Here is a 19,396-nt window from a genome sequence, read left to right on the forward strand (position 1 = left end):
GTACTCGGAGCTTCTGCAACACCACCGACTCAGCAGAACAATGTGTGCTTCACCGCACAAAAATCTGAGAAAAGACGATGTAGTCATCCTGCGCCCCCTACAGACTAACGCTACGTACACGGAATGATCACGCACAGACTGTATCCCACGCAGTACTCGTACACATGCCCCCATTACGACGTTCCAGACACCCTGCAACACATGGTCCAGGATTGCCCACTGCGTGACACATCCGCAGACCCTAGCTGGCAAGCACCACAAGTCCACTCCGAAGAAGGTTGCCACATAGAAGCACAAGAAGAGCGCCCCAACTCACTGGAGATCCATTCGACAACTGAAAAGTTCGAGGCCAAGCTTTCGTCTGATGACCTGGACGACCAACGCAGTCTCGTCGCCCTGGCCAAGGAGGCAACCCAAACCAGAGGGTTCTTGGAATAAGGAATCCTCCCACCTGTGGTGAACCGGGTTCTGACTCGGATTACCGTTTCAGAAAACAAAAGTTTAGTTCTCTCTCTCTCTCTCTCTCTGAATACCGTAAAAGTCCAATGCGGGCCTTGCATAGGGGGGGATTCATCAAAGAAAACTTAATAATATACAACACAGAACATAAACGGCTAAAGACAAGAACAAACAAGTTAAGAAGCCAAGTAAAAGTTATTAGGGGAAAAATGGCTAGGAACAGGTAATGAATAAATGCACATGTGGCAAATACCATAAAACAAACGTGTACCGCTCGATACTGCCCGCAGATCCCACTGTGGTGGGCAGCTAGCGAACTCACGAAGTTCTTTTCCTAAGGCTGAAGGCTTGCGTTTAGGAGTATGGCCTTCACCAAAGAATCTGTGCTTTTTTGCATGCCTGGCGTTCACCATCTTGTTGGAAAAGCCTAGCTCTGTTTGCGGCAGTGAATTAAAATGTGCCACTCCAGACATGTTCATCAAAACTGGGGAAGCAAGAATGTTGAAAGTAATGGCGCCTTTGTAGGTACTACCTAATATGCATTTGTTCCGATTCTCCTTGTAGTTAAATGTAAAACAAGCAGAAGACTCTGTGCAATGCACACTTAGAAGGCTGTCCTTGTTTTTTTTCTTTGTTCACAGACACGTGTGCAAGTGAAGCTAATGACGACTTCGAAACACCTCAAAGTGCACAGTCCTGTAAGTCACTGGTTCCTTTCCATTTAATCATGTCCGCCCTTTAACAAACCTTTTGGCGCTCACCTGGGTAAGAAATGAAAAACGCTGGAAACATTCTGTGAACGTTAACTCGGGCAATGCGACTCTGCTACTAAAATTTCATAGCAGTGCCTTAACCTGTGGATAGGGAACTGTTGATAAGACATGTCTACAATATTCAGTGAATCATCGCTGCAATTCGAGGTCACAATTGCAGAAAATTATGGAAAGCCAAAGCACTCATTTTTTTCCTTCGCAAGCAAGTCTTAAAATTTCCACGACGTGACAAGCGAAAATAACATAAAGGTTCTGTACAGGAATTGGCGTCTTATGACAAAGTTAAACTATTTAGGTGCTTGTGTTCGTGTGCAGCCCCAGAAGCCAGCTGTTCACAGCCACTAAGGAAGCGCACCAGCCACAGCAAGCACTCGGAACTGCGCCAACTGTTCGCTGATCAGCCTAGCAGAAGTACCGAGCTCTTAAGACAGCACGCAGAGATATTTGAACAGCAGCAGCAGCTTTTACAGGAGCAACGGAATAACATGAATCAACTCATGGCAAACATTACAACCTCCTTCCTTTAAGGCACTCAAGCCCTTTTGTCACAAGTGTTCAGCCAACAGATGCGAATGAAAGGCCACCAGCCAGCAGTGTTCAGCTTTCCTGCATGAGGACCCTTCGTCACAACAGCGGTGGCCTTCAATATCACAAGCTTCCAGCCATGTCAGCCGTCAAATTCGATGGAAGATATGCCTGCGCAACTAAACTTTTATGGCTCAAGCACATCAAGGTTGCCTCGCTTATAGGTGACTCATATGTGTTTCACCGAGTGCTAGATACATCTGATGCTCACTAACGTTCCTTGAAAATTTGCTCACAGGCACTGTAACACTCTATTCACTTTCGTTGTTTTTTTTCGGTGGGTCTGTGGTGCTGTCTCCCTCACATTTTGTTTTGCTGGACCCATACCAAGTTTTTGTACGTTTTATCTCAGTCAGGAATCTGTGGTGCCTAGCCATTGGTAAATTGTTTCCTCTGTGTCGGGTCATTTGTAGGTGGCTCATATTCAGCGTGTTCTGCTCAGTCCTGGAAATAGCTGGTGCTCTCCGACATTCTTTGTACTCTATTCAGTCTTGCTATTTTTCGCTGTGGGTCGCTCTTATTGAATTTCCCGCATTTCTTACTATGTCATCAGATATGAAAAGGTGGATTGTCTAGCCCGTCTGGTTATCTTTAGCTGCCAGTCACCGTTTATATGTTATCTATATTTTTTGCACTTTATCTATTTTATCGCAGGTAAGAGAGCTGTGTTGTCTACTCACTCATTTGTTTTTCTGGACCTAATACATTGCCTGCATTTTTGTGTACTATTTCATAAGAAAAACTGTGTCTTCTAACCTCTGGTGATATGTTGCCTACATTCAGTGCCTACATTTCTTGTATTTTATGAAAGAGCTCTGGTGTCTAGCCAGTGGTTTTTTACTGTGTGTCACACTCTGTCAATGCCTACATCATTTGTGACTCTTATCATAGTCAAGAGAACCTGTGATGTCTAGCTAGTCTGGCTATATTTTGTGTGAATCACACCTTATACAGTGCCTCTGTATTTTGTGTACATTTTATCACAGATAAGTTGCTGTGCTGCCTAATCACTATGGTTGTTTCGCAGTGGGTTGCACTCAATACAGTTCCGAAATTTTTCTGTGGATGTCCTATAACAGTTAAGCAAAACTGATTTTTGTCACATGTGTAACAATCGTGTTTACCAATTGTAGCACACAAAAACAGTGCCTCTACTACTCTTGCATTTGCTCTTTCAATCTTTTATATGTACTACATGAAAGTATCGGCCACCTGCCTTTTTACTGTTGTGTACAAAGCGTGAGCTGAATTAGCAGACAAAACTGTGCTTCCAATTCTTAATAAACATTTAATTTTCGTACTTCGTTGCATTTTATCTATGATATGTTGAAGGTAGAATGAACAACTTGAGCTTAGGAACTTCTTATGTTCCTCACAACCACGTTATAATTTAGACACATATGATGTCATCTCCAAACAGGTTGCAAGTTTATTAATGAGTAACTGTCTCCCACTTTCACTTTTAAGGGCGCTTTGCAGTTCATCGTCTAAGACAAGGTCAGTGTGCTCCTGCTCAGGTGCATGGTAACAGTGTGTTGACAACTGCCATGTTAACTTCGTGGCCTTAATCAATGTTCTACCATGAAACACAGCACAAAGAAAATTCGGCCATGTACAGCTTCAAAAGGTCTCTCATAGCACTCGGGACTCATAGCATAGCATTCAGGTCCTGAGGACTGCTAAACGGCTGCACATAGATGTTTTGCTCCGCATATTGAACAGCTGACAGCCATGCATCCGTGATGCTTTCCCGCCGTTGTTCACAGAAATTGTGCAGTATACATGTAGCTGCTATTACCGTTGGCATAAAGTTATAGCTGGTAACTAAATTTTCTACCTTGCTATCTTCAGTGCACAGAGTGCTCCAAGCTGGCGTAACCAGCTTACTTGGTAGAGAAACTTTTCTTCGGCTGGGACGCGCCAGACGTTTGCATATAGAGAAAAGAAAAGACACAATATTTACATCGCCAACTATTTACAGTGAGTTTGACGCATCCTTTCGACATATCCGGTAGTGCATAACACCGTTTGTACGTCAAGACCCTTCGGTTAAACTGGGACGGGCGCCGTAACTCGGTAGAGCCGAAAGTCGAGAGCACCTTTCCTGCGCCGGAAATTCCGTGAGAGGTCGGAGGCAGGGTGTTAACCCTTCAGTCGCTCCTCCCGAATCCCCTCACGGCTAATCACGACACCCCAGGAACCTGATTGAGTCAACTTGGCTGTCACTCATTGAACACTTTCTCTCTCACCTTCTCCCTACGTTCTTCGGAACATCCCGAGAGATAGAGGGAGAGAAAGGAACCACCAGACAACAAATAAACAAACAACCTCCCAACCATCCTGCTGTGCGACATGTATGGGAAAGTCTCCCGACATTTTGAAGAGCACTTACGGGGAACGAACGTCTGCGTCGCCCCGTCCTCGCACCTTAATTAAAACCATCGCGCACTGCGTGCCGTAAAGGGCACCCCTGCCGAAGTGCACCCACCAATTCACCATGCCGTCTTGTGCTTGGTTCGTCTCCTCCGGCAGGCCCATAAAGCTATGTGCAGAGATGGATTGTAAATCTCCGGTGTCAGCCTGTCTTTCAAGAGATGGGGTCACCGATCCCTCTGGCCTTAAGTTGCCCATTGGTTCCCCAGGCATGCCCATTGACGCCCTAATGACGCTTTGCCCGTGGTCCGTCCCAGGGAGGGCGCCTGGGACGGACCGCAGAATACGGCGATCTTCCATATTTATGGGGCGAAATTACTTCTCAACCTCCATGCGGTTTGTCAACATCCTATACATGGTATCTGCACGTTTCAAAATTATGCGCCATCGTCCCTTTAGCAGCCCGAATGCGTTTTCCAGTACGTGGCGCCCTGAAATGTGTAAAACGGTAAATGACTCCTGTTCCTTAGAGAGTGCCCCTGTACAGCCTTTTAAAATCCATAGCAAACATGGGTATGCAGGGTCACCAAGCAGCATAAATGGTATCTGGAAGCCGCGCAAGATTCTTTCTCCCTGTGGCAGCAAGTCGTCGCTCGTCCGGTACATGTTGGACAATTTCAGCATTGTGACATCATGCGCTGATCCAGGCACGTTGCAAATGATGCTGCGAAACCTGAAAAATTAGGCTTGATTTTGATCGTGCTTGATTTTGTACTTGAGGTTTCGGATACGCAAGGCTTTGTGCTCTTATCTAATATAATCGCACTAACATGGGGAAGTGTTCCGCTAAGCATCAGAAAAACTAAGGCAAAAATGCATCGTATCAAACACGCAACAGTTGCATGACTTTGTACAGAAATCGCTGAGTAAATATCGCACTTAGTATAGCAGAAGCCCTTAGCTGTAAATTAGTTGAAGGTGCAAGTCATGGTCATCCACAACAGCCTTCATGGTATAAAGTCATTCATATTTATAGTAAACAAGGTGGTCAAGCCCTTTCTTAAGAAGGTGGGTGCTGTGACTTGCACAAAAATGTGAGCTAAATGGCATGTTGCTGCAATACTCTTAGCATTTTATGTTGGATTTACGCTGATATATGAATAACTACAGCACATAAAAACTATATTTCTGTGTCTAGGTGTCTTAGGTATAGAAACAACAGCTAAAACAGACTTACTGGACTCTGTGATCCATGATGGCTTGCACATTGTACGAGGTCCAGCCCTTCCTGTTTACGAAGTCTCTTTAGCCTTTTTGCGGGGCAGTTGCTGGAATATGAGCCCCATCAAGCGCCCCGAAAACTTGAGGCAAGTAGCACTTGAGCTAAAAGCTTCTGGCTATTGCTGTGGCTTCATGTGCTGATGGTTGCATTATGAATGTCATCAAGTAATTCTTGGTAAGTGAGTAATAAAACATGTAAAAATACTTTTTTGGAGTACTTTTGTGGACGCCAAATTCGTTTGGAACCTTCCTGTACTCACAGAAACTAGCTAGCTTGCACAATGCAACGAACACTCTCTTTTGCTGGTGCAAGGTAGCTCTCACCCAGCCAGATTTGGGTGACATATAATTTCCCTTCAGAGAGACAACAAGGTCATAAAAGGAAGCCCGGCTCATGCGGCAATTTTACCTCCAGTCGCTGTCCGTTACTTCTTCTAAGACGATGCGACGCCACCATTCATGATGTTTTGTTTTTGCTAGGAAAGAACGCTTGCGCCGCTCCTTTTGTAAGGGATCTGTAAAATACTGAACGAATAAATTAGCGGAAACACTTCAAGCATTTCTACATATTTCTAAATAAAACATGCGGTGTTCTCCAGAGGGAAGTACAGCGTGAATTGTTACTACATATTTGATTTTTTTGTTGACCACAGTCAAAGCTTGTAGGCCTTATAAAAGCATGCACAGAACGCTAATGTTTCCTTACAAATAATGAGTAGTGAAACGGGATAACGAAATATCACGTCCTACAAAACGTGGCTAGTACTTGGCAAGGAAATATTAATAAACAATAATACCATGTTGGCAAAAGATGCGCTTCACACAGATGGAGGAGTAATGCTAGAAGGTCGTTAACACAATCGCTGCGTTCACGGCACCGTAGAAATGGGACAAACAATTTTTTACAATATAACGCTTGCTTCAATTTTAGTGCATCTAATCGACCAAGGTACGTGCAGGTTACGAAAGAATCATATTTTCAACTCATGATGTTATAAGTCGTTTCTTTTGTTTTTGAAGAACACGCAATTCGTGTAAACAAGAGTGGTCCACATTATTAGGGCGTTTTTCTTACCTTGCATCAGCGCCAATCCGCTGAGAGTGGACGCCGCTATGGCCCTGGCGCCAAGCTGTAAAGCTTGACTGTGCAGCATCCGTATTTGCCCGCAGCCTTCTTGGTAGCAGAGAAGTGTTAATGCAAACCAGACTCCAGGCGAAATCATCCACGCAGACAAGAGAAGCAAGATCTGCAGACGCAGACACGCCCTGAAGGAGATTGCTGACTCGGTGCGCATGGTATCGCCACGCAATAAAGGTCCAACTTAAGAGAAGGGAAACTGTACCTTCCACAGTGGTACAAAAATAAGAAGTGGCAGCGCATGGAACTTAACGGGCGGCCTAACAGATGGCGCTGTTTAAACAGGAAGCAAAAGTGCAATTTTGTTTTAGCGCAACATCCAATATTGCCGCCTTTTGCCGGTAGCGTGCGCTGGGTACGCGCCGGGCTAACTTGCTGTATTTCCGGCATGCCTCAGCTGCCGCGTTTTAGTTGCCAGAACATTAAAGAGCCTCTACTGACGTCCATACAAACAAGGCACAAGTGAATGAACAGGACGTGCGACTTTATTGGCAGAAGAAAAGCAGTGCACCTTCTCGCACAAGAGCAGAAATAAAATCTGCATGTCGAAATGCGCTGAAACCATCAACGCGAGCTCGTAAACTGCTCACTTTCGTCGTCAAAAATGACGGTATGATGACGAGCGACAATCAGAAGCGCAAGCAAATTGGGCAGTGCCCCACCTGTTTGCATCGATAGTCGCCGTAACTTGCATTGCGTAGCAATCGCATGAGGCAAGGTAGCTGCTGCCGCAGTCGAAATAGCGACATGGAATACCCGGTATTTTAGCGTTACTTCCTTTCCAACCTACACGTTTCTTTTTGCTATTTCGGGGTCCGCTAATGTGTAACTCATACTTGGTGCCCCATATTCTGTAGCCCCACACTGTGGTGCCCCACAAATGGTGAAGCCCTAAATGGGTTTCAGCATTTTGCAGCCACTTTTTCAGGCCTTTCCAAACATGTGGCTATCAAGTTCATACACTTCTGACAATGTAATCACGTGTGCAGGCCTGCGTTCACGCCACATCACGGCCGATGAAGGCCCACAAGCATAATTTCCCCACGGCTTCAGCAGGATAGGTAGAACGGCGAGAGCACCAATTTCGGTGGATGTAAATTGGGAGTCTGTCGCTGTGTGGACTTCAGGGGCAGATAGATGATTACCTCAAGAAAATGTTGCCCATGCAGCTCACCAAGTCTCCACATCCAAGAAACATTACACGGCGACCATTGTCAAATGAGACTCTGCATTCAATCACCGCAAAGGCTCAGACAATACACTGTACATTGGCTAAGAGCCACGTGACAACAATGGGCATTCACGCACTACAAGTCGCTTGCAGCTCATTCAGCTATCTGACTTCAGGCACAGTACTTGCCTACGTCGCATAGGGCGTTATAGCAACGAGTGACAAACAGCAGCGCAAGCAGATTGAACAGTGCCCCACCTGTTTGCATTCACAGTCGCCGTGGCTTGTACTGCGAATAAACCGGGTGACCCAGGCACCTGCGGCCATGGCCGACCCAGCGGCATGAACTACCCGGCATTCTAGCACTACCTCCTTTCCTACTTGTGCTTTTCTTTTTGTTCTTTCAGTGGCCGCCAATGTGTCGGTCACACTTGGTGCCCCACCTGCTCTCATTATGGACGTTGTCTGTTTTGTGGGAGTCACCATTTTGCAGCCACTTTTCCAGGCCTTTCCACCCATGTGGATATCAACTTCATACACTTCAAACCATGTAATCGTGTATGATAGCCTCCGTTCACGCCAAATCGCGGCCGAGGAAGACCACAAGCACACTTTACCCACGGCTGCAGCAGGAAAGGACGAACAGGGAGCACCAATCACAGTACTTGTAAACAGATAGTCTGTGTCGCTGTGCGGACTGCAGAAACAGGTGCTTACTTCGAGAGGCCGTTGCCCAATGGAATTGACCAGGCCGCCACATCCGAGAAATGTAACACGCAACCATGGCCACATGGGACATCATTGATAGGCTCTGCAATATAATCACTTCAGCAAACCCTAACATAACGCTCAATCTATACATTGGCACCATACACTATGCATTGGCTCCATACACATGAGAACAGTGAGCATACACGCACACGGGTCGCTTGCGGCACATTCAACCATCCGACAGTAGGCATAGTGCTTGCCTTCGTCGCACTTGGTAGTCTCGTAACAAGCAAAAGACAGCAGCGCAAGCAGATTAGACAGTGTGTCCCACGTGTTAGCACAGACAGTCGCCGTTGAAGATGAGCAACTTGCATAGCGAAACAATCGGGTGACGCAAGCATCTGCTGCCGCAGGCAACACTACTAAATAGAGTGCCCAGCATTTAGCGTTACCTCCTTTCCAACCTGCACGTTTCTTTTTGTTTCTTTTGCCACAACTGTGTAAATCACACTTGGTGCCCCACATTCTCTAAATAAGGGTATGGTCGGTTTTGTGGGCATTACTACTTTGCATCCACTTTCACAGGCCTTTCCACACATGTGGATATAATTTTCATACACATAAAACCATGTAATCATGTAGGAAAGTATCCGTTGACGCGAAATTATGGTCGATGAAGGCCACAAGCAAAGTTTGAACACGGAAGCAGCAGGAAAGCACAGAAAGGGGAGCACCAACCATGGTGCGTGTAAATTCGCAGTCTACGGGCGGTATAACGTATAACTATTACAAACTTTTCTATTTCAATTCTGCGATCAGCCTCCCCCCCCCTCCCCGATGGGTCAAAAACTTCCTTCGACCTCCCCCGCTTCACCTGCCTATCACGCGACGTTAAGAAAACCGCGATAGCTCCCCATCTGATATGACGTGCACACGCTGATTATGCACGATTCAACCGAACAAAAGAAAAGTAGTTATTTTTATTCCACACCTTTTCGCCATTAGATCTCGGCTATTGGCCAAAATTTTCGTCCTGCGCCCACTTCACCTGCCTGTCACGCAACGTCACAAAACCGCAAAACCTCGGCGCGTCAAAGTGACGTGTATGCGTGAAACATGCAATAATAGACCGAACAAAACTAAACTTTCTTCTGAATAGCCGTAGCCGTTCCTAAAGGAATAAAACATGGCTACCGCCGATCGCTCAGGCACTGGCTACTCGCACCAGCCGGGGAGCATAGGATTATTTGCGTATAATAAAACCTTCTGCGTGGCCGCGTAACGTATTGTAGCGATTTCGGCACGCTTACAACCTCGTTCTGACAACTCTTCTTTGCTGAGGATCTGTTCTAGCGTCTATCTTAAGCTTCCGTTGGATGTCGCTGCGATTTTCGACCAGCCACCGCAAGCGAAGTAAGGGAAAGCGGTGGAAATGCAGACGCCGGCACCACCCTCGTCATACGGTTATCGATTATCACTGCAGTGGCTCAGCTCCATCGTATCGCTCTCCACTTGAGCGTGTTTCTCGCCTCTTGTCAGCCAATTAGATAAGACAAACCGCTCAGTGTAGGGAATGTCATTCGTTCTTCACGCTAACAAGTGTTACCTCCTATGAACGAGGAGTGCGTTTGATTGGTCCTTTCAGGCAACCCGTCGGCTGACCGCCCGATGCTTGCGTCGGCGGTTACGCAAATTTGAGGTCAGGAGATTGGAATAAAAACATATTGGAACAGTTTTACGTCATAGGGTCTTATGTCACTATGCGGACAGTAGGAGCACGTGCTTGCCTCGAGATACTGTTTCCGAATGCAACTGACCAGGCTCCCACATACTACAAACGTCGCACGCTGACAAGTACCAAGTTGGGCAGCAGCGAAACCAGGTGCTCCAATCAATCACTTCAATGTAGCTTGTGCTAAAACACAGGCTGTCCAGCAAAAATAACAATCCTTAATGAGACTAGGAATTAAATATGGGAATGAGAAAGCTTGAATTGAAGAAAGAAGCCACTCTACCTTGCAAGCACTGAAAGCCAATAACATTAACGAAAGTTAAGTGCTACATAGCGCACAGTGTAGAGGTTAAAGCAAGACAAACGCCAATGCCGCATCAGCTATTTCAGGAGAGGAATTGCACATGGCAACGTACACTAGAAAATACTGCTACAGATAGGTCATGCTACCAGACAGTGACTGGTATTAAGCATGAGTAATGCATCGGTTGACCATGAATGTTTGGATGAGGAAGAGGAACTATCTCTAACCAGAATGTGGACTAAAAAGCCTTCAATGATTGGAAAAAGTCATACTTGTCACAAATGGAACTTGGTAAGGCCAGGAAGCTCATTAAGGAAGGGCCAGCTGGCGGAACTCTGTTGGCCAGCATCGTCTGTGCTTGTTTGGAAGTTGCAGGTACATCTGAAGACACACAATTTTTGTTGTTGAGGTAGCTGGATGACTCTGTCAATATGCATGCTGGTGGAATGATAGCGGAGGCTCTCTTCACTCTTGACACAGTCATCCGTAGATTTCATATCTCATCTAAATACTTCAGGAATGGCTTCTTTGTTCGTGGTTTAAAGCCTTTTGCATTCGGCTCCAGCCCCTTTATGTTGGTGAAGATGCGGGTTCCTGTGATGACCAAGATGGACGTGGCACCAACTCTGTTGGGGTAGAACAGTGACTCATGAGATACAGCATTGCTTATCCAAACTCATGTATGTTTTCTTTTATGTTCGAAGCAATTCTGCTGAACTGCAAATATGAACAAACGTTCATATCATCTGCTATAAACAAATGACAGGTATCTCAAGACTAGCAACGCGATACAGCATATATCAAGAATATTTAGTTATCAAACAGGTGTTGTTTACCTTTTAGTAGCAGCCAAAGTCTACACAATGACCTTGTTGTAGCAGGTAGCAGCTTCTGTGTACTGCATGTAGTGTGTTGCTGTATACTGGTGCCGTCCTGATCGCTGCATGTTTGAAACAGAAAGTTTGACTGCATCAGACATTTAATAACCACAATTTCGCAATATAAGATGCGAAATGGCGTAACATGTACATTGTAATGGGTTGTGATTACAGAACACACGCAAATGTACACTGCTCTAGGGTGCTTAAGCAGTATGGCAAATAAATATTGTTACTCTCCTTAAAATTTATGTCTGCCTAACTACACTGCATGTAACAGCTCAAGTAATATTAAGATCACAAAGGAGAACATTTGTGCGCTCGCTTATCCACTAGAAGAGATCAAACTCGTGCTTTCACAAGCAAATAGATGAGACATAAAGCTATTAGAAATGATGCATTCTTTCTCTGTATGAACCTGATGAACCGCATCACTACTGCAAAAAGAAATGTCCTGAGGTAAACCAAACTGAACAGCATGAACATTTCGAACCAACTGATACGAAATATGGGTGCGTTATCTTGTGTGAAACTTATTAGGTACGGCCTGCAGAGGTGCCGGCATGCAAAGATTTCTCAACCAGCTGCAGCTCCGAGCGTGGCGAGCTTCACCGAAGCGACTATTGAAGTTTTCACCACCTGCCGCGGTGACTCCTTTCGTAGGGACGACGATGTGCCGCGCCAAGACCCTTCGGCGCCGCTATGACTAAACGCGGTCGGCGGACGAAGCATTGTTCGTGGATTCGTCGTGTCCGCTGTTTGAAGCTGGAGAGCCCCTGGATGATATAATGTGCGGCCGTCTCACAGGGCTTAGAAGTCATGGATGGATGGTGTGGCCATATTATGCGAAGCATATTACTAGAGCTCAACCCAGCTCCTCAGGCGCGGCGGTGTCGCCTTCAATACCACGTGACACCGTGACGTCACGACAGAGGAGAAACGGGGCTCCAACTCGCGCCGTCGCTCGCGGCATCGCCTTCAAGGCTGACCACGTGACACCGTGACGTCACGACAGAGGAGAAACTGGGCTCGAACTGGCGCCGTCGCTCGCGGCGTCGCGGCGGTATATAAGCAGCTGCGCTTGTTTGTAGGTGGCTTTGGCTCAACTCTTGCAAGATGGGCTGGGTGGGAATCGAACCAGGGTCTCCGGAGTGTGAGACGGAGACGCTACCACTGAGCCACGAGTACGATGCTTCAAAGCGGTACAAAAGCGCCTCTAGTGAATGCGGTGTTGCCTGAGAAACGAGCTGTTTCTATAGGCGCAGATATACTCCGACGTAGCGTGCGCGCGCGCGCGCGTCGAACTCCGCGACGCCACGCTGGAGAAAAACTGGCATCTATACTCCGGCGACACGACGTAACCGGCGTGACTGGCGCCGTCGGGCGCGTTCCAACGTCTCCGGCGCATGAATAGCTCCGCTCCTATTTTTCGCCGGCCGCGCCGGGCCGCGTCGGCGAAGCGTTCCCGGCGTTCCGCACGTAGAAGCAAAACGCGCGCGATCTCGAGAAAAAAAAAAGAGAAACAAAACGGCGGGCGGCGCGCGTCCGCGGTGTTGATTCTCTGCGCATGCGTTGGGACGGTTGCTGTGGCAACGCGCGATCTCGGGGCGCTCGGTGCAGCGGCCGCCGGTTGGAGTGTAGAGCGTCGGACTTGCGCTTGGCGCGGCGTCGCCGACGTGACGTAACCGACCGCAACCGCCGCTAGCCCGCGCGCCGAGAACGTCGGAGTATAACTTGGCCTAAAAGAGGAAGCTTTAGCTCGAGTGCTCCTATCTAAATACATGTAAAAGGAGAATTCGTTTTTCTCGGCAACCACTGCACCAAATTTGACGAGGTTTGTAGCATTTAAAAGAAAAACTTAAAATCTAGTGACTGTTGGTTTCGAATTTTTGAGTTAGGTCGTCAATCTTTTATTAAAAATTGTCGAAAATCAAAAATTTTCAAAAAACGAAACTATCAAGTTTACAACTCTGTAACTCAACCACTAAAGATTATAATACAATTCTGTGAATTGCATCTAAAAGTACATCCATAGCGGACAAAATTGATATGTAACACATGAATATAAAAAATTTAATCATAGGGAAATACAACTTTTGTAAAACCGTTGTAACCAACGTAACAAATTCATGTAAGATGTAAAATGACATATTGAATTTGTCCGCTTTGAATGATCTAATGGATGCCGTTTACAGAACCGCGATATCAGTTCTTGATGCATAGCTATCAATTTGTAAACTTCGTGCTTCTATTTTTTTCAAACGGTCAAATATTTGAAAATCGTTTTAGGAAAATTCGAGCCCTAAATCGAACTTCCGCTTCCAACAGTCACTAGAATTTAACTTTCTCTTTCAAATGCAACAAATTTCATCAAAATCGGTCCAGGGGATATCTCATAAAAACGTTTTTGCGTTTTACATGTATTTGAATAGGCCGCGTCGGAGTTGGGCCCGAGCTAAAGCTTCCTCTTAAGGCTCGGGCCTGCGTCGCTTGCTCAGGCGCACATTTCGTTGCCGCGCCGAACGCTGCGTTGCTCGACGCTCACCGCGTCCAATGCGGGGCGTGTAGTCGCTGCGCCGTAGCCCATTGTCTTACACCCTTTGGCGGGTCGACGGGAACGCTGTCGCGTTCCACTCTTGAAGGCGAAGCAGAGTAACGCATGAGTTGTTTCTTCGTCTAGCCGAACCAAATATAGCCAAGCAACAGCAGTTCACCAGGCTAAACAGTGGTTCAACAACTAAAATAAAGGCTAGTATGCTTCGCATCCTGGGCTTAACCTTAGCTAAGCCACAGCCATTTTTTCTGCGGGGTCAACACTGGGATGAAGAAATGTAGCGGAAGCGTACTTCGCTGCTCGTGCAACTGCGACTTCTGTAATTTACATGCTCATAATTACCGATATAAGCCGCAGTATAGCTTTCTACGGCACGTTTCTAAGTCAACACCGCATTCACTAGAGGCGCTTTTGTCCCGCTTTGAAATTATAGGACTTTGCTGCCAACAGTGCCGTCAGGCGAGAGCATCTAGCAGTGTGTTTTTTTTTTGCATGGTGACCTGGTAGGAAGACCATATCGGCTAGAAGATTTTTGAGAGCCATTGGAGGAAGCTGGCATCATCAAGAACATCACGGGCATAGGAGCCTTCCGGATGAATCACATCTGGCTAGTCAAGTTCCGCAGCAAGGCGAACAAGGATGCTTTGGTGAAAACGGGTGGACTTCAGGTCAAGGGCGGCTTCTGCGCTGTCATTCACCCCATGCAACAAGACGTAACCGTAAAAGCGCACTGGGTCGATTTTGCTGTCCAAATTGAGAGCTTCCCGCAAGCGTTGAGCAGCTTTGGCGACGCCCTTGACGTGTCGAACGACAACTGGTCCGTCGCCGGTTTTGGACATGCGACATCCACGACGAGAGTTCAGTTCAGCTCAGTTCAGTTCAGTTTTATTCCTTAAAGGCCCCCATTTCAGGGGGCGTTACATAAGGAGTGGGATTACATTTGTAGTGAGGAAAACAAAACAGCGATGGTGATTTAACATTGAAGCTGATCTGTTATGCGTTCTTGAAAAGCAGGTGTTGAAGCGATGGCGACGATGTCATGGGGTAGGCCGTTCCAGTCCGTGGCTGCTCGAAGAAATAACGAAGCTGAAAACGTAGTAGTACGTGATAGTGGGCGGGCAACTTGAAGGGGATGACTGGTGCGGTGAGATATGCGTGATGCGGCGGTGATATACGGTGCTTGATTGAGAGGAGAATAAAAGAATTTGTGATAAAGGGTGAGGCTAGCAATGCGACGACGAAAAGAGAGGGGTGACAGTCCGGATGTAGCTTTCAAGGATGAAACACTGACGTCATATGAGTATGAGGAATGAATGAATCGGGCAGCACGATTCTGCACAGCTTCCAACGCGGTGATTAGATATGCTTGATGTGGGCTCCAGATGGGGGATGCATATTCTAATTTGGGTCTTATAAGTGATTTATACGCGAGCAATTTAACACGTGGTGGGGCAAGACGAAGGTGACGTTTTAGAAAACCGAGTGTTTTGTTTGATGCTGAAATGATGTTACCGATATGAACCTGCCATGATAGATTAGAAGAGAGGGTGACTCCTAGATATTTATATGATTGTACTTGCTCAATCTGTGTGTCAGAAATTAAATAATGAAAGAGATATGGATTGTGACGACGAGTGAAGGACATGAGTTTACATTTACTAGGATTGAGGGACATTAGCCAGTTATTACACCAATTTAGTACGTTGTTAAGCTTTGTCTGAAGAGTGTATTGATCGTGACAGTTATTAATGGTGCGGTAAATAACACAATCATCTGCGAAAATTCGAATATTACAGGAAACATGCAGGGGCAAGTCGTTAATATATATTAAGAATAGGAGGGGACCCAGGACAGAACCTTGTGGGACGCCTGAAGTAACCGGGAGAGATGTAGACAGATGGCCGTTAAGATAGACTGACTGAGAACGGTTAGTTAGGAATTCTTCAATCCATTTGAGAATATTAGGGGGTAAGTTCAGCTTTGAGAGCTTTAGTAATAGCCGGCGGTGGGGAACCTTGTCAAAAGCTTTAGCGAAATCAAGAAAGATGGCGTCGGTCTGCATATTACGGTCTAGATTAGTGTGCAAGTCGTGAAGGAAAAGCGCTAGTTGGGTTTCGCAAGAGAGGCCCTTACGAAACCCATGTTGTGAAGGGTGAAAAAAATGGTTTTGGTCCAAGAAGTTTACGATTTGTGAGTAGATGACATGTTCCATGATTTTACAAGGCACACTAGTCAATGAAATGGGGCGGTAATTCAAGGGCGAGTCTGTTACCTGATTTGTAGACTGGAACGACCTTCCCCGTTTTCCAATCAAGAGGCAAAATTCCTGAGGAGAGTGACTGTGAGAAAATGAGACATAAATATGATGCACAAATCGATTCCACATTTTTCAATAGTTTTGAATTAATCAGGTCCATACCAGCTGATGATGAAAGTTTCATATTATGAATTATGGATGAAATGCCTTCTTCGACGAACGTGACTGCCGGCATGGGGGTTTCTAAGTTAAAGGGTGGTAATTGTGAAGGTGCGTCGAGTTCGGTAGTAAACACAGATGTGAATGCATGGTTAAATATTTCTGCGCATCCATGGTCAGTCATCGCTTCATTTGAATAATTCGTCAGTTTAATATCGGGAGGATGTGATGGGTTTAAAACTTGCCAGAATTGCTTGGGGTTTCTTATAAGTAAGTTTGGTAAGTCATTGTGATAAAATGAGTATTTGGCGATACGAACAGAAAGTAGGTATGATTTTTCGGCCTCGAAGTATTTTCCCCATGCGGCAGGCGTGTCGTTTCGTTTCGCGGTACGAAACAATCGTTTCTTTTTGTTTTCGAGTCGTTTTAAGTGCTGGGTAAACCATGGTTTATTGCGATTAGTATGAAAGGTAATCCTTGGTACGAACATATTAGTGAGATGATTTAATTTGTTCTTGAATATCAGCCAGTTTTCATGAATTGAGCGAGTGTGAAATGCGGATACGTATCCAGGAAAAAAGGTGTTAAGTTCTTCAGTTATTGCATTATAGTTACCCTTATCGTAGAGTTGTATCGTTTTATCGGATGTCTGTTTTTGAGTCGAGGTAAATGAGAATAAAGCATGCATGACTTTGTGATCGCTGATTTCAGGAAGGTAATTGATGGATGATACATTCTCGGGGCTGCTTGTTAGTGTCAGGTCGAGCGTGTTTGCTGATTCTCGTGAGACACGGGTTGGTTGGGAAATTAATTGAGTGAGGTTAAAATTTAAACAGACATCGATGAAGTTCTTCGCCTCTGCATGACACGTTATTGTGGAACTAGCTATGTTCTGCCAATCAATATCCGGGTAATTAAAATCACCAAAAAGAAGAATGCGGGCATTTGGATATGTGAAAACAAGTTTATGAAGGATGTTGTTCAGATGACGTGGGAAGTCTGGATTAGTCTGGGGGGGGGGGCCTGTAGCAAACGCCAAGCAGAACTGTTACGGGGGGAGCGCGACAGATGAGCCATATGGCTTCAATGTCGGATGCTACGTCAACAACAGAGCACGATATGCCTCGATGAATGGCAACGAGAACACCGCCCCCCCCCCCCCCGTTTGCCTTTTCGATCGTTTCGATACACTTCGAAGTTGGGTAAATCGGCCAAAATTTCCGTATCCGTTACATGACTATTTAGCCAAGTTTCTGTTAGTATTAGTATGTTGCTCCCGGATGACGACATGATGTTTGATATGAGTTCGCGCTTTGGAAGAAGACTACGGATGTTAGTGAATATTATCGAAAACGAGAGAACATTGTGCGGTGGAGCGGGTCGACGATTTGTTAAAGTTTTGTGACGGGCAATTGCTATGCTATTTCCTTAACGGCTTGGGATGATGCGTCAAATACATAGCGTTTTGAGCCGATGTGCAGGGTTTTGAAGCGCAAGGAGTACTTGTTGGAATTGGCTTTGGCAAACACTAGTAACTGTTTACGCGCGTGCCGAACGGTGCGGGAGAAGTCCTCTCCAATACTGTAGTTTGTGTCTTTCAATTTACGGCCATTTGATAACAGTTCGTCTTTGGTTTTATGAGATAGGAATTTTACGATTACGGGACGAATTCGGTCGGTTGAATGATTTCCGAGGCGATGCGCTCTTTCAATGTCGTTAGGTTCCAAGGTTATATCAAGATTTTTGCGGCAAACATCAATGACTAGTTTTTCTGACTCAGCCCACGTTTCAGCGCTAGCAGGGTCAGGGATGCCATAGAAAATAAGGTTATTCCGACGTGATTGGTTTTCCGCGTCATCCAGGCGTGTTTCTAGTTCTTTAATCTTTTTAGCTTGGTCGATTGTGGTTGACTGCATTATTTCAATATCGTTTCTGAGGTGAAGAAGTGTTTGGTAATGCGTTTCGAGATCGGCCATTCGTTTGTCTAGGCTTGCTATGGTTTGGTCTGTTGTGTTCAGCTGTGTTTTGAGGCCCTGTATTTCCGTAATCAACAGGGTCTGTCCCGCGTTTAGCTTCTGTAGTTCAGCGAGTACAGCAGCGTTGCCCTCAGGACCAGGGTTAGTCTCAACGTCTTCTGATAGCATGAGCAAGGAATGAATTACGTGAGCACACTCAACGGCAATGGCAACACAGCAGTGCGGGCTCGGAAACTGCACCAAAATATAATTACTGGATGTTTTAGCGAATAGGGCATATGATGTACTGACCTGCATCGCAAAGGTAAGCGGATTAGGCGGCTGCGCTGTGGTGCAGTCACCGAGCCCACGAAGCGGTGTCAGCGGGTGAAGCTCTTTTATACATGTTGGCATTGTTGCTGATGTCGATGTGGCCATCCATGGTACTGTGATTTCCGGTGTCTGCAGCTCCTCTGGCGGCACATCCAGCAGGGACGAGCACTCGCCGGGCGGTGGATGGCAGGAGCCAGGGTCATCTCCAGTGTACGGCAGTGCGCACACCGATGACGCCCCCGTAGACAGGCCTGCCAGGGACGGCAGCAGCAGGCTGGCAAATGCGAGGACGGTCGTCTGCATCGCAAAGATAAGCGGATTAGGCGGCTGCGCTGTGGTGCAGTCACCGAGCCCACCTGCGAATGAGACTTAAGGAAGGTGTTGAGCTTGATGACCTGCCACATCGTTTGAAGTTGGGAAGTGGCTCCGTCCTTCTTGTGGCCTTGGGCCTGTCCCCGCTATGGTTGAGGTGCCGCAGGCATGGACACATTCGACGGGATTGCCAGACGCCACGCTGTGGTGTGTGCCGGGCGCTCGGACACGAAAGCAATGATTGTGCAAGGAGCTACGATAGAGTGACTAAAGCGGTTCTCCCAACAGAAGTTTAATAGAACATAATGAACGCGGAGGAGGCAGAAAGGTCTGACCCGAACAGCAACACCAAGGAACGCGAAGACAAGGTCCGGGAGACGGACGCCGAGAAAGCTGGAGGGACGACACCGGACAACCGGGA

At 46.4% G+C, this 19,396-nt stretch overlaps 1 protein-coding gene across 1 annotated transcript; it reads right to left on the reverse strand.

Annotated features, from left to right (window-relative positions):
- Nucleotides 1-17,790: 17,790 nt before the first annotated feature.
- On the reverse strand, nt 17,791-18,648 carry LOC142582010 (uncharacterized). The gene has a single exon (XM_075691436.1). It carries the CDS (start codon nt 18,646-18,648, stop codon nt 17,791-17,793), a length of 858 nt encoding a protein of 285 aa, XP_075547551.1.
- Between the last annotated feature and the right edge of the window lie 748 nt (nt 18,649-19,396).

Source organism: Dermacentor variabilis, chromosome 5, assembly GCF_050947875.1.
Source record: "Dermacentor variabilis isolate Ectoservices chromosome 5, ASM5094787v1, whole genome shotgun sequence".
In the NCBI taxonomy this organism is placed as follows: Eukaryota; Metazoa; Arthropoda; class Arachnida; order Ixodida; family Ixodidae; genus Dermacentor; species Dermacentor variabilis.

Coding starts and splice junctions, on each gene's coding strand:
- LOC142582010 (XM_075691436.1), bottom strand. CDS start 18,648: ATGCAGGTCAGTACATCATATGCCCTATTCGCTAAAACATCCAGTAAT.